Source organism: Poecile atricapillus, chromosome 13 (assembly GCF_030490865.1).
Source record: "Poecile atricapillus isolate bPoeAtr1 chromosome 13, bPoeAtr1.hap1, whole genome shotgun sequence".
Taxonomy (NCBI): domain Eukaryota; kingdom Metazoa; phylum Chordata; class Aves; order Passeriformes; family Paridae; genus Poecile; species Poecile atricapillus.
The window spans coordinates 9,812,654-9,833,679 of NC_081261.1; the positions used below are offsets into that span (position 1 = coordinate 9,812,654).

Below are 21,026 nucleotides of genomic sequence, written 5' to 3' on the forward strand. Positions count from 1 at the left end.
CGGGGCGGTGACGTCAGCAGCGGCGGCCATTACACGGTGCGGAGCGAGGAGCGGCAGCGCTGCCGCAGCCGGAGAGCCCCGGGCCGCCCTCTCCCCGCGCCCGCCCGCCTGCCCTGACGCGTCGCGGCCGCCGCCGCTGTGGGGAGCGCGGATTGCAGGGGCCCGCGGGGCGGTGCGGCAGCAGCAGCCGGTGAAGAGGAGGAGGGGGAGGGGGAGAGGGAGAGCGGGATGGAGGAGAAGGTCTTCACCAAGGAGCTCGATCAGTGGGTGGAGCAGCTCAACGAGTGCAAGCAGCTGTCCGAGGGGCAGGTGAAGAGCCTTTGCGAGAAGGTGAGGAGCGAGGGGCTGCGGGGAGGCGGCGGGGCCGGGCAGGGAGCTGCTGGCGGGGGCGGCGCTGCTCGGTCGGGCGGGCGCGGGGCCCTTGGGCGGGCCGGGGGCTCGGCGTGGCCCGGCGGGGGGAGCGGGCCGGGGGAGCCGCGGCCCCTCGCCTGTGCTGGAGCCTCGACTCCGCCTCCCGCCCGCTCAGCGCCTCCTAAAATGGCGCCGCGGCCGCGATGGATCCTCGGGAGAGACCCCGGGAGACCCCCACCCCCCTCCCCCTCCGGTTAAAATGTTAAATCGGCCCCCAAAAGCGTGAGTTATTACAATGGAAGTAAAACCTTGTGGTAAGCGCTTGGAAATTATGCGCGGTAAAGAGCTGCTGCTTTGATTTAATTTTAGTATTTTTCATTATATGAATAAGCATAGACACGTTTATAACTAGTTGAAGGGTAAATTAGCTTTGGGGTTTTGGTTTCCCTCAATAAGGATCGGAATTTCACGAAATTCACAGAATAAACAGTCGAGATTCTATATAACTATATTCTTACGGTGATGATTTGAAAATGTTGAGACGCGGATGTTACAGAGCAATGTGTTGATTGAGACGTTCACAGCTCAAAAAGGTTGTACAGCCAACCTAGGACAGATTGCGTTTTGGAAATTTAGGAAAATCTTGTTCTGGTAGTATCCAGATGCATTTTCCAGTTGAATTCTAATTCTGTGTGTAACTTTATAGTTGTGGGTTGTTGGTGGTGGTTTTTTGGGGGGTTTTTGGGTGTTTGGTTTTTTTTTGTTTTTTTTTTTAATTACTGATGGTTTTATATATTCCAGTATTTCTGGACTGAAAAATGTAGTATTTGTGAATGTTTTTGGAAATGGTTATTAAGGAGTACATGAAATTATGGATGTATTGGCTTCTAAAGAAGCTTATGTACTTGCCACAGAAAGTACCTAGAATATTTTAAAATTGGAACCATGCTTTCAAATACTGAATCGGGTTGTTTCGGAAGCAAATTGTTTGGAAAGGACTGTCTATGAACTTAATAAAGAACTTGCAGTGATTTTGGCCAGACTGGCTCTTGCTCCAGTACAGATTTTAGTTCACTTGTATTCCAGCAAGTCAATGTTGTTTCCATTTGATCCAGGCTGTTCATTTCAAATGGTGTTGCAAGCAAGTGGCAGTATCACCACATGGCTATTTCCATGTGCATCTCCAATGACAGTGGTCTAGCATCTTCCTTGTATTGTTTTGTGTGAGAGGCAAATATTTCACTTGCCACCGTTTATAAACTGGTGGGTACTGAGTCCTGAATCCCACTGGAGTGGGTGCATATGGCCCATTTTGTGGGCTTCTATGGTAACTTGCAAGACCATGAGTGATGTATAATGTACAAAAAGCTTTCAGTGTACTGGTGGTTTTGGTTCAGTGAGAAGCAGGCATACCACTAGGAATTCCTTACAGAAGATACAGTAGTTCCAGTCATCAGTGTTGCACAAGATGACTTTTTCATTTTTTCCCAGTGAAGAATAAAAATGAGCTGTATTTATGGATAAATGTGCAATCCTTATCACCAAGATAATGGTGAAGGGAAAAAGAAAAGAAAACTTTGTGTCTGACTGCTCTGTGTTGAGATGAGAGACCGTGAGAATGTGGAAGAGAAGAAATCTGCCAATCACAGTATTATTTAGCAGCAGCCTTCATGTTGGCTGAGTTGGGTGGCTGTGAGGTTTGGGTAGGGTGACAGTTCTCTCAGTGTGCCGGGTATGTGATCAGCACTGTGCAGAGTTTGGCCACAGGTCTGGTGATGTTAGGGAAAGTTGATTTGTTGCTAATAACTACAGGTGGATTTACTTGGACTTTCTGCTGAGAGTAGTTAAGTTTCTTCATGGTTGCTGATGCAAGGAATTGGAAGTAGGCCCTTGAAGTCTGAGTTTTCCATCTTCTTGTCTCTGCTCTGTTCATGGAAGTGGGATGAGAGTTCAGTCCTGCACCTTCCACTGAGGTACAGCACTTGCTTTAATGTGTTTCCATGTTACCGGCAATGACTCTCAGAAACCTCACTGGATTGTGCTTTGTTTGGACTGTTGTTTTGTGGATGTAAATGCATCAAAAGGCTGTTTTTCCATGAATAGTTTAAAGACAGTGTCAAATATAGCTATCATTCCAAAGGACAGATAAAGACCCCACTAGGTATAAACTGTTGATCTTCACCACATTGAATTGCAATAGGGCTTGTTAAAATAAACAACTGAAAAAAAATTGAGGGCTTTTCCCTGATAACACTGTTTGATTGGATGATCTCCCTGACAAGTATTTCTTGATCTGCTGGGGCTTCTTGTGTGCAGACTGGTGCCTGTCTAGTAAGAATAAGCCTAAGGGCTGTCTTGTATTTCAGTATTGATACCCGCAGAACATAACAGCTTTTTACAAACATGATAATTGTGTGGCGGTCGGTGCATCCCAGTTACTTTCTTGGCGTGTCTTTTACTGAGCCTGATTACCTGGGTGATGGTGGTGGTGGAAACTGGGCAGAAACATCTTTGAAATCTAGAAGTAATTTGTAACCATGAATAATGCATTATACTTTCACAAATGATTTGCAATAATCAACCTCTGAGTGGCAGTTAAATTATTCTAGGCTTAGTATGTGCTGCGTGTTTAATGTTACATCAGTCCAGTGACCGATTGTGTGTGCTTTGCTTCAGCATTTGAGAAGTGCAGGTTCTAAAGAGGTGGTCAGAATATACCCAGTCCAGTTACTGTTACATGTCAGCAGTGTTTGTCCTGTTAGTGATGAATTGTTTATTGGCAGAGGTGAAAGGAAATTCTTTATTGCCAGGTGAGAGTTTTTCCACTGGCCATTTTGAATGAAAGGATACTGCTTTAGTTTTTTTCCCATACATTGTGAGGGTGAAGGGAAATGGTCTTGTCTCCTCTGTGTATAAATGCCCTTTATCACAGGAGCTGTCTGTGTGGTACATTGCTCAGGAAATTGGGATGACAATCTAAAATTGCACAAAGGAATAAGGTGAATTTCTGGATAGACTTTGCTTTGGTTATTGCAGAAGGTTTCTAGTGCAGGTGGAGGCAGAGGTGTCAGAGCCACTCCCTTGAAAACACTACTCCATAATTAGGTAAGTTTGAGTGTGGCATCTCCAGTTTTTGTAGAGAGAAGGGGCTGCTTGGTCATATATACTGTGTGGAGTGTTCAGGGTTTTTGACTTGCTAGTAAAATACCTTTCAATGGATAGTGCTGCTAGCCAAAATATTTTAAACTGTGAAGGACTGATTCTGATAAAGGCATTTGAGAAACCTTAATTCAAGATTTGACTCCTGAAGTTTTTGATCTGTAGCAATGATGTTGGTTACATTTGCTTTTTGATTTGTCACCATTGTTAATTTCTGTAGTGTAAATGTGTTTCGGGGCCTATACCGTTCTCTGGTATGTACCTTGTTCATGATGTATTTTTCTAATTTCTTTTCCTGCTGTAGAATTTTCACTTTAACACCTGATCTCTTTCAAGCTAGATGTTCTCTAATGAAACATGCTTATACCCATGGCAGCTGTTGGAGTTGTGCAAACTCATTTAGCTTATGTTAAGTGACTTAATTCTGAGAGGACAGGTATGTTTCTGATGAAGCTTGCTTTTGCATCAAAAAAGCCTGTGCAAAGTTCTGTTCCTGTAATGCGTAGAACTTACATGCTCTGTGGATCTCATTCCTGTGTTTTAAGCTGAGCTGTCTGCCCAATTCTTTTTTTTCAGTCAGAGGCACATTTTCCCTTCTGCTTCCTGGGCTGTTCAGGAGTTGCTTTTCTTAGCTGATTATTTTTGGCCAGAAGTGAATGTTTTAAACTGTTTCCAGCTGCATTTGCAAGGGCTTTTCCATTAGCTAGCTTTTGCATTCCCATATCCATCGTGTATAACTAACCATTCTTCAGTCTAAGATGATTGTGAAAATTAATGTTCCTGTCTGAACTTGCTGTAAATTAGGCAAGAAACCTGCCCCAACAGAATTCCCAGGTAGTGAGAGTATGGTGTGCCCTGTGTGGTGGGCAGGTTCTGTGTCCCTTCACACTTGGCCCTGGCAGGAGAGGAATGTGCAGCATTGCAGCTCTGCCTTGCCACTCACTGCACAAGCTTCTGGATTCTGTAGCAAGGGAACTCTGCTGCCAGCGGTGGGAGGGCCCCTCAGGAGCTGTTCAAGGGGTTCTGGGAGACCAGAGGGTGTTTTAGGGCTCCTTTTGCTGCTTTGTTGAACATACCCAGGGATCAAGTCATTGACAGGCTCATGTAGTTACACCTTCTGTCTCTGAAGAGTTACAAGTGTAGTGTACAACGCTTTTAATAACTTTTAAATGACCGTGTTTTAGATTATTCTGGAACACTTAAAAAAATTAATCATTTCATGCCCAGTGTTCTGATTTGTTGTGGGTTTTTTTGGTGGTGGTTTTTTGTTTGTTTGTCTCATTTTGTTTGTTTGTTTTTTGTTATGGTTGATAATGAAAAATGGAAATTGTCTCTTTCCACAGAATGCATTTGAAGTGTCAACCTTGCCAGCCTTCTAACCTAGTCCGGATTTACATACAACATCTTAATGTGCATATAAAAATTTAGTCTTGAGTGTGCCAGTGATTGTAGCATCAGCAGCTTTCTCAGCTTTCTGGTCGTTTTTTTTTTTCAATTCTGGTAAATTCTGTAAAAATGGAGTTGTGCTAGCAGTGAGGTGTTTGGTTTTGGGTTTTTTCTTTTAGTTACAATATTAGTTGTGATCGAGTAGAAGTGAAAGATACTTGTGTTGTTTTGGGCATAGCTTAAGCTAACAGCAGGAAGCACTCCTAAATCAGAGCAAGCTCCTACTTGAGTTCTGCAAGTTTGAGGCTAAAGACATGGATGAGGCTGCAAGACTGATGTCCTCTTCCAAATCTACCTGTGCTGAGGCCTGCTCAGATGTGATGACAGTGCTGCTCATGATTGCTTCTGAGCCATTTTCAGTTACTGGGTTAAATCAACCTGCATTGCCTTTCCCAGCACAAAACTCAAACCTCTCTGTGTCTGGCAGGAGTACACAAGACTTCGTGCAACAGATCTGTGTAAGGGGAATTCACAGGAGCAGGGATTGAATTTTCACGCTTGCTTAGGGACCCTTAAACACCACCTGTATTCAATAATGCTGTGGTTCTTTTTCTTCAGGTAGTGTATATTAAGCTGGAAAATGTTTATTCCTGGCTAAAGAATGAATACTGGAGCTCAGTTACTCAGTAGTCAGGTCTCCAATATTTCCACTGAATATCTTGAACATGCTTTCCAATACAGGTGTTTCTTGCTTGCTGCTCTTTCTTGAGATTTGATACGCTATCCTCCAACTGGTGTCCTTACCTGTAACATGACTCTGCAAAGCTGTGTTGGAGTTACTGGAACAAAAGGGTTGAGAACTTTTTGAGTTCATTCTGTGAAGCTGGACTTGGTGGTATCAGGCACAGCTAGTTTGGGAATAGGTTTACCCTATTTATTTTTTTAACAACTTGAATGATTCAAAATGAATACAACTTGTTCTAAAGAGAGGGCTGAAAAACATCCCCGTAAGTGGTCAGCTTCTTGCATTGCTGTCATTGCTGTTTCTTGGAGCTTGCCATGAGGCAAGGAAGGCATAAGGGTTCCTGACTTCCTTGGCCTATGTTTTTATAAAAAGTTTTTTTCTAGATTATTTTTCAATTTAAAATTGAAGATACTAATATCTTTTGTATGAAGCAAAATAATGACACTGAGTTCTTCCAGAAGGTCCTCTTCCTATCTCCACTGTTCTTGGCAACTGCTGATTGATAAATAGCCTTGCCCCTTCCAGATTTGCCTCTTGAGGGCAAGAACACATCAGTTACTCTGAGTGTGTAAGACTGCTACTGATCTTTTCAAATGGAAATGTTGAGTGGACTATCAAAGTTTCAAATGGTGTCAGTCCTTACTTTTGTAATACAAAGGAAGAGAGTGTTATTTAACAGAAGTTTGTGGCTTGCATGTTTTCTTGTAGACCTTCTAGAATTTACAGGCGATAAAGGAAAGTGATTGTCTTATTTTACTCTTACAGCAGTCCTGGCATTGGGGTTGCTCTTTTGGTTGGCTAAGATCTTGTATTTAAACTGGTCTCTCTTCTCACTGAACAGAAGAGATTAGAAATGAAGGTGTAGGTGCTACTCACAAATCCAGAGAGAAAGTAGATGCATCCATCATCTTTTGTCCTGGCAAAAGAGTATTTTGCTGCTCAGTGTTTCTATGTGGATGGAAATCCTGGTTTTACTTACTTTGGAATACTCAATAATTAAACGTCATTGGGGAGCTTTGTTTTTTAATTTTGTTCCTACTTCTACATTCACACCGAACTCCTTAGTGGATTGCAAAATTCAGTATAAATCAGTTTCCCATTTGTGTCCTATGTAATCTGACTGCCTTGCCTCCTTTGCAGAAGGGTGTTTTTGGGGACTTCATTTATGTAGTTTTGTTACAGATGTTAGACAGTGAATGAAAACACCTTTTGCTTTAAATAATAAATAAATCTTTTGTCTGAACTTGCTCTCTTTCCTCCCCATGTAAAGAGTGGGGGAAACCTTTAAATTGAAAAGCATTGACTCTGCAGAAGAATTGCTGACTGTAATGGATGACTTTGCTTGGAACTGGACTCTCTTCCAGGTCATGATGTTTGAACAGCTAAAACCAGTATTCATCCCAATTAGCTGATCATTGTTCCTTTAGTCACATCCTGTGCACCTTGGTGACAGGAAATTATGGGTGTGGCTGAAGTCTTCAATCTCATCAAAATATCTTTATGGTAACTACAAATAGCTATTTCATGGTTCCAGTGGCTGTTTCTCATTACAGACTTTACTAGACGGCATGGTGGGCTTCAGGTGTGAATTCTGGTCAGCCAAGGATGATACATTACCATCTGCAGCCATGACTTTGGGGCTGGGTTGTCTAATTAAAATAATGATTGTATTTTCTTTACTGAGTTAGTAGTAGTAATCTTTTGATGAGTGCTTCATAGTGCTGCTTCAAGCATTGATTTACAATTCTACACAGACACAGTGAGGTTTGGGTCTTGTTACTTTCTTTTACGCGCCCCAGAGTTTTTCAAGGTAGATAATAGGGCTGAGTTGTCAGAGCTCGTGCTAGAATGTAGGGACCTAAGGAGGGGTCAGAGGAATGAAGAAACACCTGGTATATTCTGGAAACAGAGAGGAATTTGGGTACAGATTAATTCAGAGGATTTTGCAGAAATGGACCACTGGAAATTATTTATGTGAGATAAGGTTGATGATGTACACTGCTCATGAGGGAAAACTTGGTTATCCTCAGCACAGAGTGAGTTGAGGAAGTAAAATGGATGGATTACAACTTTTATGGCACTCAACTCTGAGCCTTAGTTTGTGGCATATGGGATAAAAATATTTGGAGGGAGCAGGGGAAATAAGAGATACATCTGCATGCATAAAACCCATGCATCTAATTAAATAAACTGAGGATCTGAAAATCATATGGTAGTGACTTCAATGGTCATCTTTTCAAATTCTTTTCCATGGCAGTTCATACTGTTGGATTCTGTACTGTCTTAAAACAACAAAGCTGATCTTTGTGTTTTAGAAATAGCATTTTGCAGAGATGTTCTCTGGAAACAGAGCCACCAAAGCAGCTTGGTATTGTTCAGCTGGGCCTTTAGATGATGTGCAGCAGGCCAGGAATGGTTTAATTCTCAGTTACTAGGTTGTGTTTTTATGCAGTGCTACTCTTTTTATAGTAAAGTGAAAACCGTTTGTTTTCTTGTGTATTTAAACCAATACTGGTTTTATTCTGGCTGAATTTTGGGATTGCAAAAGTTTTCTCTTTACAGTGAAATGACTGAGTAAGCCAGTATCAAGTCAGAATGAATTCCAGTCACTATGACTAAGCTGAAATGTATTTGATATGTGCTTATTGTTTGAGATTTGTTCTGAGTAAAATATGTGACCTTCCACCTCAGCAGTAGTGTTTATGACAGCATTACACTTGGTTCTTCTTATACTCTTCTTGTGTAACTGTCTCACAGCTGTGTGTTTTTTCTGTCTTAGACTTCATTTGTAATTGGCTGTAAAATTAGCATTTATCAACTTGAAGTAACGTGTTCTTTGCAGTCTTATTCTGTATGTGTTTACACTTTATGTTGAAGTCTGAGAGTGTAATGCTGAAAAAGTAATTAAACTGATTCAGAGGCAGAGTTTTACAACTGTAACAGAGTAGGTTGTTAAGAAATTTTTGCTTAAGTACTCTACGCCATGGAAGTTTCATTTGTGGTGGTATTCTACTATGTAAAAGAAATTAATTACATGTTGGAGGTGTAGAGAAGTTCAGGACTGTCTAATAATAATTGTTAAGAACTGAAAAAAGGCAGAGATAAAAAATAATTAATAGGTGCTCAAGAAAATCTGTTTCTGAATTTTATTGTTTGTCCTGATGATAGGCAGTGAAGCCTGGATGTTTAAAAATGTTGATGTCAAAATACTGCAGTGTTGCAGTATTATCCTTTGTGGCAATAGGTCCTGGGGTGTTTGAAGTTCAGGGGGTGGCGTATGTGTGTCTTTCCTAGTTCTCCTTTGTCAGATGGTTGGATCAAGGAGTTTTCTGCCTTCTGCTGAAGAGTGCTCTACTGCTTTCCCTTCCATGGGCAAGTGTAGTAGAGCTGCTGGTGGGCAGTCCATTTGTTGGAGGGGAGGATGCTTAGGGGGAGAGAGTTGTGTGACCTGGTGAGTAAGCAGCACCATCAAGAATCAATAAAAAGAGGGAGTGGTACCAGGTGGAGTTGCACAGGGCTGTGTGTGATCCAATACAAGGTCAGGGGCACAGATACTGCAGGAGTAGGATTGGTGATTAGTGGGTTTTTTTCTTATAAAAAAGTGACTTTTTATAGGAATTCATTTATTGTAAAAGTTGAGATATAGTAGACTACTTGTTGGTGGCTTGTTTTCAGGATGTTATTTTTCCTACCTTCGGCTCTGCTGAAGCTTTTTTATCGAACCATGTAGAGTGTTTATGTGCCACTTTTAATACTGTGGGACATAAGACTGTAAATGAACTAAACAGTTCATAACAGTGTTGCATGAAACTGGTTTTAGAACATGGAAATGTTGGCATCTGTGCACCAGCATTCCTCCACTTCAGGATTTAAACAGAGGTTGCTGTTTTGCAGGTTGACCTGGAACAGTCTTTTCCCATCAGAGTAGCTGTCTGACTTCTCTGCATGTTTGGTCATGTGCATATCTGAATGATTTAATATTTCAGAAACTGAGGAAGCAACAACTCAGTTGCTGAGAACTCTACCATTCTCCGCACAAAGGCTGCATACCTTTGATGAAAAATGAATGCTGCACTGAGTGCAGTGCTTCAAGTGTGTTAAGAAAATCCAGTGGTAGAAACTTTCTCATTAAAGAGTAGGGTTTTTTTAATATCGAAGTGCTGTGAGCATCTGTGACATTCTCTTTCAAAAGAAGAACTAAGCTGGCTAATGCTTCAGAATGTAAGAGAGTATTAGAAGAGGCTAAGGCTGTTAAAACACCTTCAAAACATCCGGTGACTGTCACTGCATTAAAATTAACTCAAGTCAGGCTATCTTAAAATAAATCTGCACTTTTAGCATTGACCACAAGCCAGGAATGACCTATCTTTAGTACTGGGCACAGCGCAAGTGGAAACTCCCATGTGAAACTGACTTTAGATGTAAATATATCTGCAGAGTGACACCTAAAGCTTTGTGTTGTGCAGGGTGCTTAGCCTTGCTGTATTTTTGCATGTCTTTGCAGTGAAACATTAAAATTTCTTCAATCTTCATCATTAAACTTAGGTGTTGCTTCTGTTTGAAGTGGTGACCCTGGTGGTCACCCAGGATGATGTGTGGGACAGTGACACCACATTTGGGTGTGAGTGTCAGCCACTGTCGTGTAGATAACTTGGGTTATAGAATAGAATATAGTTTTTATATATTAAATATATAAAATATTATATATATATTATATAAATATATATTAAATAGTTTTTATATATTTTCTTGTAATTGTGGTAATGAGGTGAAAAAGGATCCTTTTTGAATAGGAGCATTGACTCTTGAAAAACAGGAAAGTCTTGGTAGATGGTAACTAGTAAACTTGTTACTATTTATATTTCTAATACCTTCTTGATTTAGCAAATCATTGTGGCATGTGTCTGGTGACTGTTCTCAGAACAAACTGTAACAACTGTGTTGCATTATTTCAAAATTACCTTTCTGGTGCCATATTTAGCCTGTGCTTCTTCAGACAAGTTACCTTTGTCTGTAACTTTTATATACACATTTTTTTTGGAAAAAATGGTGATGAGAAGATCTTACCCAGCTTTTGTTTATGAAGACACAACTTGATGTTACTAGTCCGTTTAATCACAGAAGTTGTTGAGAAAACTTGGGCAGGTAATGATCTGCTCTGTAATTGCTGGTACCAGTGGATGTTTATTCTCATTCTGCTTTATGCAGGACTCCCTGCCTTTGCAGGTGGGTCGAAGATGTTTGTACGGGTGAATGCCAAGATGTTGGTAGTGTTTTGACCTTTTGGAGTGATTTGGGCTTTTGGAGGTCAGATGTTGGCAGGATTTTTAGATTTAATTTTTCAAAATACTTAAAAACTTTTTAAGTTGCAGTAGTGATGATCGTTGTTCTATGCTTCACAGAACCGTTTTTGTAGAAAGGCTGAAGTTTTACTTAAGATACCATCCTCAAGGAGGAAAAAAAGCCACACAACTGCTAATTACTAATACGGGGTTTCATAAAGTGAAAGTATTCATAAACTGTTTAAAGATAAATGGCATTTAAGTAAAGATAAGCTTTTACCTCAAGTGCTTCAGAGAAGAGCTCCTAAACAGAGCAGGTAGCAGAATTGGAAGTGGTAGAGCATGCTTTGAATAAAATGGCTCTTCATAGACTAACTCACAGTTTATGTGCTTTTTTGCTTTATAGGCTAAAGAAATTTTGACAAAAGAATCCAACGTACAAGAAGTGCGATGTCCAGTCACAGTCTGTGGAGATGTCCATGGACAATTTCACGACCTCATGGAACTTTTCAGAATTGGAGGCAAATCACCAGACACAAACTATTTGTTTATGGGGGACTATGTTGACAGAGGATATTATTCAGTTGAAACAGTCACATTGCTTGTAGCTCTTAAGGTAACTTTTCTTCTTGGCTTTACAGTTATGTGTAAAATATATCATTACTATCCTGACTACACTTACTGTATATAATGATTTTCACTGAATTGGTGTTAGATGTACTGAAACTGACTTCTTGGTTGTCTTAGTTTTCTAAATCACTTCTTAAAAAAAATTACTATAAAAATGTTCAGGTGTAAGCCTAAGCTTTATCTAAAATGAGTGATTTTTTACTTGCCTAAATAGCAATCTTAAAGAATTTGCTTGGAGAAATCAGCTTAATGCACAGGTGTAGTGAAGTCCGCTAGAATAATAAATACAACTGTAATTAATCCCAAAAGTAATTGGGAGTTGAAGATTTGAATAAATTACTCCTTTTTTTCACCTCAAAAGTTATAATTGAATCTTCAGAATGGTTTGGTTTTAATTGCTTTATGGATCTGTGGCAGGGATTGAGGAGTGCAAATTCTTTTCTGGGGAAGAGTTGCTCACTGATGTGCTAAAATAAACTGTTCTGTTTAGGTCCGTTACCGTGAACGTATCACAATTCTTCGAGGGAACCATGAAAGCAGGCAAATTACACAAGTTTATGGTTTCTATGATGAATGTTTAAGGAAATACGGAAATGCAAATGTTTGGAAATATTTTACAGACCTTTTTGATTACCTGCCTCTTACTGCCTTGGTGGATGGTCAGGTATGTTAACATTTGACAAAGTTGAATGTTTTTGATTGTAAAGGGAGCTCTTAACACTGCATTCTGTCAGCTCTCATCTTTAAAGGAATCTCATGCAGATTTTCTCAAAATCACTTACTCTAAACTGTTCTAACTGCACTGATTAATGCAGGTAAACTTCATGTCTCTTAACTCTTGCAGATTTTTTGTCTACATGGTGGCCTCTCTCCATCTATAGATACACTGGATCACATCAGAGCACTTGATCGCTTGCAGGAAGTTCCCCATGAGGTACTGAAAAATAATGTTATAAGCCAATGAGATTGATGATTCAGCATGTATTGGGGGGTTATGCTCACAGGCTGAAAATGAAATTCAAATCAGCTTGGCAATATTCAAGTGCCTGTCTTCCTGTTCTGGATTTTTTTAAAGGAAAAATGAGGGGCATGCCCTTGCTTAAAGAAAGAAACATATTAAGTCTCAAAGAGCTGTGCAGGGGTAGTGCGAGTTCAAGTATTTTGGGTTTTGTTTGGTTTTGGTTCTTTGCACTTCACCTCTGAAACATCATTTACATCTTACAGGGTCCAATGTGTGACTTGCTATGGTCAGATCCAGATGATCGCGGTGGCTGGGGAATTTCTCCTCGAGGTGCAGGTTACACATTCGGACAGGATATTTCAGAAACCTTTAACCATGCTAATGGCCTTACGTTGGTTTCAAGAGCTCATCAGTTGGTAATGGAGGTGAGCAGGACAGCCTGTGTGTTTAAACTTTGGATTGTGTTCTTGGTCCATTTATTCCATGCTCTGTGTGTCAGAGATGTGCATATGCTGCTGACAGGTGATGATCCAGCTAAGAGTCTTCCAGAAACTTGACCCTGACAGTATTCATGTGCTACTAAATGAGTTTGGCAGTGGAATAACCTTTATTTTTGCCTTATTTCCTGAAAACTTACAGTAATATCCCAAATCAGGCTTTGGTACTAGATGTGGTATTGCATTTCTGTGTAGATAAAAAGGTTTTTAAATATGTGTCCCTTGGAAAAAAAAAAGTGCAATTTTTCTTTTTAGCTTGGATGTGTGCTTTTTTTCTTGATCTTTAGTTATTCCTGGCAGTTCAGATTTTTAAATGTATGTCTGGACACTGGTTTTGGTGATCACAGTTGAAAGTTCATAGTTGTACTGTGTGTACTTCAGAATTGCTGTTTTAACTATTTAATGCTAATGCAATGGAGAAATATTGCATGGAGAATTAAAAAATTAGAATTAAAAAATGGAGAATTAAAAGGTTGGTTTGTAGTTGGGCTGTTACATAGGGTACATTAACTTGGTTGTCATAATTATTTTTTCCTGCCTCTCCAGGGGTACAACTGGTGCCATGATCGGAATGTAGTAACAATTTTCAGTGCTCCAAACTATTGTTACCGTTGTGGCAACCAGGCTGCAATTATGGAACTTGATGATACTCTAAAATACTCCTTGTAAGTATACTTAAAAACAAGAATTACATTGCCTGTGAATTTAAGATACCACTTAGTTGTGTTCAAGTATGGGGTTTTTCCCCCCTCTAAGCTTTTAGGAGGTGGAGTGAGTGTGGAATTGTTGGGTTAGTCACATTTAAAGTCTTGAAGTCAAGCCTCTGAACAGCTGCTGTTGAGATCTTCTCTGTCAGATTAAAGTGGGACTCCTCATTTTTGTTTTGTGTGACTCCCTGGATTTTGATGACTTATTGTGTGTAGGGATGTGATTTGAGAGCAGGAGTAGTCTGTCACATCTAAGGTAATGCCTTCCTGTTGGTCTCAGGCAGGAGACTTGGAATCTTTGAATTCTTCAGCTGATGGGATATCAGCTTTTTGAATGAGATTTCTAATTAACTACTGCAGCAGCAACTTTACTAGTAAATGAGGCAAAAGCACTGTGCAAACTGCCGTCTTTGAAAATAACTGGAGAGTTTAACTTTCTAATAGATACTAATGTTCGGCAGTTTCAGTCTTAAAGCTAAAATTAATTTCTCTCCAGACCTTCATGGTAAGAGGAATATTTAAAATGTGATGGTTAAAAGTGCATACTGATAGGAGTGGAAGAGCTGGAACACTTGTTCTAGAATATTTAATTTGGTTGATAAAACTTGCAAAGACTCACCTGTGTTAAACCACTGCTCCTGTAATTCATGGCTAGAACATACCTGAGTGTAAGCTGAGCTCCTGTGTTTTCATTGATGTCTGTGCTCTTCAGTTTGCAGTTTGACCCAGCACCGCGTAGAGGTGAACCGCATGTTACTCGTCGCACCCCAGACTACTTCCTGTAAAGAGATTTTAGACCTGTACAGTATTGCCATGAACCATATGTTGACCTAAAGAAAATGGGAAGAGCAACAGTAACTCCAAAGTGTCAGAAAATATTTAACATTCAAACTTTGTTTTCACATGGACCAAAAGATGTGCCATATTCAATACAAAGCCTCTTGTCATCAACAACTGTGACCACTTTAGAATGAACCAGTTCATTGCATGCTGAAGCAACATTGTTGGTCAAGAAACCAGTTTCTGGCATAGCGCTATTTGTAGTTACTTTTGCTTTCTCTAAGAGACTGCAAATAATAAGATGTAGACATTAACACCTCGTGAATACATTAAACTTTCCATTTAGCTATAGCTTTATTCCGCATGACTGTAGATAAGGGTAGCAGCAAACAATCATTGAAGCTTAAAGAACATTTTTAAAATAAGTACCAAGGCCTCATATTTGTTCTGAAACTGTTTGTTTGTTTTATTTTCAGGGAATACTGTTTAATTTAATTGTATTGATTTTTTTTTTTTTTTTTGTCTGCACTCAGTTCCCTTTTCCACTCTGCCCTACCATATTGTCCCTTGTAATTGTCCAAGGATAGTGAATTACATTGAACAGAATTGTTTTTTTCTGTAAAACAATGTTACTGCAGGACAGAGCTGCAGTGTTTTTCATAATAAACTTGTGAACTAAGTATGGAAAAATGTCAAAATTCTAATTGCATCTCAGGTCAACTGTGGTTTAATAAACTAACATGTAGCTGGATGGGTTTTATAAACTTGGATAGAAATTTCCACCTTATAAATAACTAAAACTGAGTTGATTTGGAGTGTGCTGGAAAACTCTGACCTTTTGAATCCTGTCCCAGGAAGGTGCCTGGGCCTTTGTCTCACAGCTGAGAAAAGCTTGCTGGTTATTCACATGTTGCTCTTTCCCTCTTGGTGCTCTACTAAAATACTCAGAAATGAAAGAATATAGGTTCACTTAACTAATCGCGTGTGGCTTTATTTCAAGTGTAAATTGAAGTTTGAGTCATTTACAATGTAGGTGCTAATACTTAAAACCATTTTTCTGAAAAAACTAAGAATAAAACCAGTTTTGTAAATATTAAAGGAAACAACTTGAAGTTTAGTGCTACGTGTATTTGCCCAAGCTTCCATTCTGAAAAACAGTAGTATGTGGTTTATGTTAACTTCTGTTTAAATATTTTCTTTCTACTACTTCAAGATTTGAACCCAAATTTGATGATTTGGTTCAAAGCCAAAATTCAAATGTTAGCCTTCTTAAGGCTTGTGTGTGAAACTTCTTGGGTACATCTAAATGATGTACCTGGCTGCTGATTTAATAGGACTCTTAATATTCATATTGTTTGAGACTTTAACTTTCTTGGGCACAGTGTAGATTCTGTAATAACATGGAAGTTTGTTTTTTACTCTGCTTGTTTCTAAGGGAACACACAGAAATTTTGCAAATGTCCAACTCACCTGGAGGTTTAGTCCTAGGCATGCTTTTTGGTGCTTTCTTGCTTTTCTAAAAAACTGGAGGACCACTTAATTCTTTAACTTGCAAAGAAGATGCTGCATTTCATCAAGCATTACTTCATCCCCTTTCAGAAAGGGTTCAAGTGGTTGCTTTTCCTTCAGCAGAATTTGAGCTTTGTCCTGTAGGTTGGGTTTCAAATTGCTTCTGGAGAGCTCAGTCTGCTGTAGTTTGATCTCTTACAGGAAGAAGTGCATGCTAAAAATAAGTGCATATGAAGTGGCTTTTTTTAGTATATTGGGAGCTTTTGCTTTGATCGCTATTAAAAAAATCCTTTGCTGAGAGTAGTTCACGTTCCATTCCTGTTGCTTGTCTTTCTCTGTGTTTATGTAGATGGGACTTTGTGTTTTCATTGACACTATTCCTTCAAGAGGAATGACTTTGCCCTATTTTCTGCTTTCCTTGCTGCTTTAATTGGCATGACTCATCTGCTCTGGTAGGGAGCAGTCCTTGCTTCAGTTTCTGTACACAGATCCAAGTCATTGTTAGTAAAGTCCATGGACAATGTTGGAGTCACTCCAGTTTTTGTGCTTTCCTCTGTAATTATGTTGTGATGGTCCGTGTGAAGATTCTACATTGTGAAAAAAAAAACACATTGGGAAGAAAAAATTTATTGCTGTCATGGAGCACTAACCAGCTGAACCCATCTTTGGAAGATGCAAGAGAAGAAACAAAGATAAAGATAATTGGGGGTTTGATTTATCGATGGCTGATTGATTAGTTCACCTGCACTAAACTTCCTTTACTTCAGCTTGTGAGCCTGGTGGCTGCAGAGAAATGAGCAGGTTTTGGAGATCACTAGTAATTCCTCCATTTCTACAATGCCTGGTGCATTCCATGAAATACAAAACAGAGGCAGAGCTGGAAATCCCATCGTGTGGTGGTTCAATGTTTAAGTGGAAATGTCACACCCCACTCCTAGTGAGGAGGGCTGACATTGGGGTTTAGGTTATGAGAAGGTAGTTGGGAATGAAATTACACTTTTCCATGAGCTGTTCTTTTTCTTTTTTTCTTCTTTCTCAGAACTTGTATAGACCCAGGAGAATATTGATGGAGAAAAGGAGACAGTTTTGAGCTTTCCATATTTCGTTTTGCATGAGTCATTGGCCATATCACATCAAAGTGAGCACTCTAAACTGTGGCAGGCCTGTCCTGAACTGAGGATCCATTAAATCAAAAACAAGAGACAAAATATGTATTACATACATACAGAAGTGTATGAATTTGCCAGATTTTTTTCCCCCTTTACCCTCTTTCTACACCTTTCTTCTGCCTCTTTCCATTGTGTGCTTTGTTCCTCTGCTTATGGCCCCCCTCTTCACAGATCCCTGGAGCTTGGGGCTGGTTGCTGTCCCAGTCCCTGCTCCATCGCTGAAGCTGCCACTGTAGATGGATGTTTGTCCAAGGTACCCAGTGTGTGTGACTGTCACCTGCTGCTCATTTTGGGTCGTTTCTAGCTGCTAACGCTTCCATTCACACTCAGTATCCCTGCTCCAAGTGCTTGGGCAATGTTACCTCATTTAGGTCTTCTGATAGTACCCTGGCAAGATACTGGGTGCATGTGAGAGTGTAAATAGAGCATTACTTCCTTCCCCATGTCTGGATGGTAACACATTCTGCCCTGTGAAAAAGGTGGTGAGGGGACATCCTGCCAGTGGAAGCTGTGAAATTTTACCTGCCCGTGCCTTAGTCCGGTTCCTGTCAAAAGCTCCTCTCGTAACAGAAAAAACTGCTGAGAGGTGCCAATACCTACCAATCCATGTTGCATGGATTTTGATTTTATAGTAAACTGAAGCACTTGAGTCCTTTCTAGAAAGTAATTGTGTTTCAAGGGCCTTGGGACAAAGTCTTTGCTCTGACAATTTAAAAATTTATCGTGACTCTTAAGCATAAAGGATTTCCTCCTGTACAAGATGAAACCAAACCTGCTATGATAGTGCTGGGTTTATTTTGGGCCTTTCCAATAAACACATTCTTTTTCCCCTCTTACCTCTTTGTTTCTTTAATAATACTGGAGTGCAGTTCCTGCTCTTGGAGGTGCTGTGACTTTGGGAGGGGGCTGAAGAACAAGTACTCTTGTTCTTTCAGGAAAAATGGTTGTATGAAAATGCAAGTGGGGTCACAACTTTGAATTTCAAATTAAATGCTGCTCCAAATTCAGTGAGCTGAAGGTGTGCCTCCATTCTCATTACCTCCTTATGCACCTGTTCCACCCTCATTTATTGCTCTAATTGCTGGTGGTTTTGTCTGGATACAGATCACTCCTGGAAACTCTTAATGTGTTTTAAGGGTTGCTGTGTAGGTTAGAGCAGACTTTGCCTGAGAAATGGCTTTTACGTGTTCCATGTTTTTTGCAACCAAACCATGGTTTGTATGATCTTGGATTTTTGGAGCAAAATGTCTGCAAGCAGTGATTTTTGAAGCCTTGTATAAGGTGTTGGATGCCTTCTGTGTGCCACAGCAATCATAACACAGTACTGGTGTTCTGCAAAGTGTTCTGGGAGAAAGTGGGAAATAGGTAAAGTGTTAAGTAAAAATCACACTGGACTGTGTAGCAATCTTTCAGTATCCATGAACACACCAAGAAAGCCCTGCAGAGTCAGCAGTTCAAGAGTCAGCTTTCTGTGGTTTTACAAAAAGTTATTTTGATGCTCTAATTCATTTGGCTGTACTCCTTTTGGATGAGAATAAAGGCAAGCTGCTTTCTTGAGCAAGGGACCAGAGTGCTTTGGCACATGGACAAGGAAGAAAGGCTGAAACAACACTTTTGGTGTTAAAGTAGGCAGTACTGCATGTTTTAGCCTTTTAAAACCTATGCTGCAGCTTAAAAGCTTTATTCTTAAAAATGGGTTGAATATTGATCTCCTAATTACTCTGGTGAATAGAATTTTGGGATGAAGATTGAAATGATTGCTGCTGGTATAAACAATGTATAAAATATTAGTCACTAATAGTACCTGGAACTGGTGATGGAAGAGGTGCAGGGCGATCAGGGTGAGCATCCTGCATGAGAACTTGCAGGAAAGTGATTTTGAGAACACTCTCCATTTTGCAGCTACTCATATCATTGCACAAGGTTGTATAAATTAAACTAAATCTTTGCTTTTGGTTGTCTTGACTTCTGTATACATCTTCCTCAGTAGATTTCTCCCAAACACATCTGGGTTTTTGGAGTTTAGTTTTTTTTTGTTTGTTTTTGTTGCTTTAGTTTATTTGGTTTTTAATTTCAATCACTTGATAAGTTTTTTCACAGATTATGCATTTAAAACTGAAAGTGCTGAACTGTAAAAGAGTTCATTGTATATATATTCAAGAGTATACATTGATAATTGCATGATCAATTGGGCTGAAAGGCTTTAGCTTGGCTCCCAACTGCCTTGATTTTTCAGGAGTTTGAGAAAACACCCCCCACATCCAGCCAAACCCTAAACCTTGCTGTGAAAAATCTTTATCGTGGCCATCAGCGGAGGAGTCGGCAGTGATAGCTACTCTCTTTTATTCGCTTCTTTCTTTTTTAAGGAAAATGGGGGGCAGGGGGTGCGGCTGAAGAAGCCCTGCTTGGGAGTATCCTATGGTGGGTGTTTCATACCACACTTGACCCACTTTTCAGGCAGCTCTGCTCCTTTTCCGCTGCTGTGTTTGTCCTCGGGGAAGAGGAAGACAGCCGGCTGCTACTGGAGCGGGGACAATGCCCAGGGGAGGGGGTGCCACAGCTTCCTAGGAGAGAGAGAAAGGCTGGTGATGGGTTCTGTTGTCTGCTCATGAGTTTATCCAGCTTTAGCTCAGCCATCTCAAAATGTTACTGGACTGTCCCTTTTTCCCCTTGAATCTCTTTTTAAAATACTTCGAATGCATTTAAAAATGCTGACTTCTGAAACACACTGTATTTATTCCCATGGACTTTGAAACCTCAAAGCAAGTGCTCATTATCATCTGTGGCGTCAGAACCAGCCCAGAATCTGCTTTTTGAACTTTGAACGGCTCCAGCGTTGGAGACCAGAGCCAGGCAGCCCTGTGAAGCTAACCCAGTTCCTTTCCCCTCGTTCTTATATCAAGGATATTTATACGGTAAGTTTTATACGGTAAGACTGAAGGTCGTTCTCAAGGCCACCTACAGAAAGTCTGCGCTTTTCTTGGACTGCTCGGGAGCGTATCTCTGCGGGGCTGAGCTCGCCGGCGGCTCCCGTCCCTCGGAGCGGGTCCCGGCGCCACCGCGTGGCACTGCCACGTCTGTCGGGACCGGCGCGCCGTGACCCGGCAGGGCCGGGCCCGCCTCTGATGTCGGCAAGGCTGACGTGCACCGGCTCTAATGTGGCCGGAGGTCGGTGACCCTCACCCTCAGCAGCCAGAGGATCCGCGCTTGGCTCCTCCAGAGCGCTCCAGATGATTTCAGAGGATGCCAGGGCAGAACTGGTACAAAAATCACTGTTTAAATATGGGGAGGTGGAGTGACGCTTTGATTAGCAAATAAGTGCTGCAAATAGGTTTGAGGTAGGTATTTCTATTTTCAATCTTCCTCCTCTTCATCTTCAGTTTTTTTTAAATTATCTCAAATACCTGCTGTTATGTAAGGGGAATGGGAGTGCTGTTAGAGGAAGAAATAGAAGCTGATAAAAAAATCTCACTTGGTGTTGGCTTGACAGGATTTAGTTATTGGGCTTTGTCAGTCCATTGGTGTTTACTCTGCTCTGAGTCCCCACCTGCCATGCTGTGTCTAGGTCTGGGATCCCCAATATCAGAAGGGTGTGGATCTGCTGGAGCAAGATCAGAAGAAGACATGGAGATGCTCTGAGGGCTGGAGCCCCTCTGCTCTGGAGGCAGGCTGGGGGTGTTCACCTGGAGAAGGCTCCAAGGAGACCTGAGAGCCCCTTCCAATGCCTAAAGGGACTACAAAAGAACTGGAAAGGGCCTTAGGACAGGGGCCCGGAGTGACAGGACAAGAGGGAATGGCATTAAACAGAGCAGGACTAGACTGGATATTGAGAAGAAATTCTTGCCTATGA

General features: G+C 40.7%; 1 protein-coding gene and 2 long non-coding RNA genes across 4 annotated transcripts in view; 1 reads left to right on the plus strand and 2 right to left on the minus strand.

Annotated features, from left to right (window-relative positions):
- Positions 1–14,497, minus strand: part of LOC131584152 (uncharacterized) — a 30,447-nt gene extending 15,950 nt beyond the window's left edge. The window contains exon 1 of the long non-coding RNA XR_009278668.1: positions 14,381–14,497. This is a non-coding gene — a long non-coding RNA (uncharacterized LOC131584152). The remainder of the gene's footprint in view (positions 1–14,380) is intronic.
- PPP2CA (protein phosphatase 2 catalytic subunit alpha) lies at positions 1–15,188 on the plus strand. Its single transcript, XM_058848965.1, has 7 exons — positions 1–330; positions 11,330–11,539; positions 12,044–12,217; positions 12,398–12,487; positions 12,778–12,939; positions 13,558–13,676; positions 14,431–15,188. Exons 1-7 carry the CDS (start codon positions 229–231, stop codon positions 14,501–14,503), a joined length of 930 nt encoding a protein of 309 aa, XP_058704948.1. The 5' UTR covers positions 1–228; the 3' UTR covers positions 14,504–15,188.
- The window catches only part of LOC131584149 (uncharacterized), an 11,581-nt gene continuing 5,433 nt past the window's right edge, over positions 14,879–21,026 (minus strand). For both annotated transcript variants that reach the window (XR_009278663.1, XR_009278664.1), the window contains one exon: positions 14,879–19,740. This is a non-coding gene — a long non-coding RNA (uncharacterized LOC131584149). The remainder of the gene's footprint in view (positions 19,741–21,026) is intronic.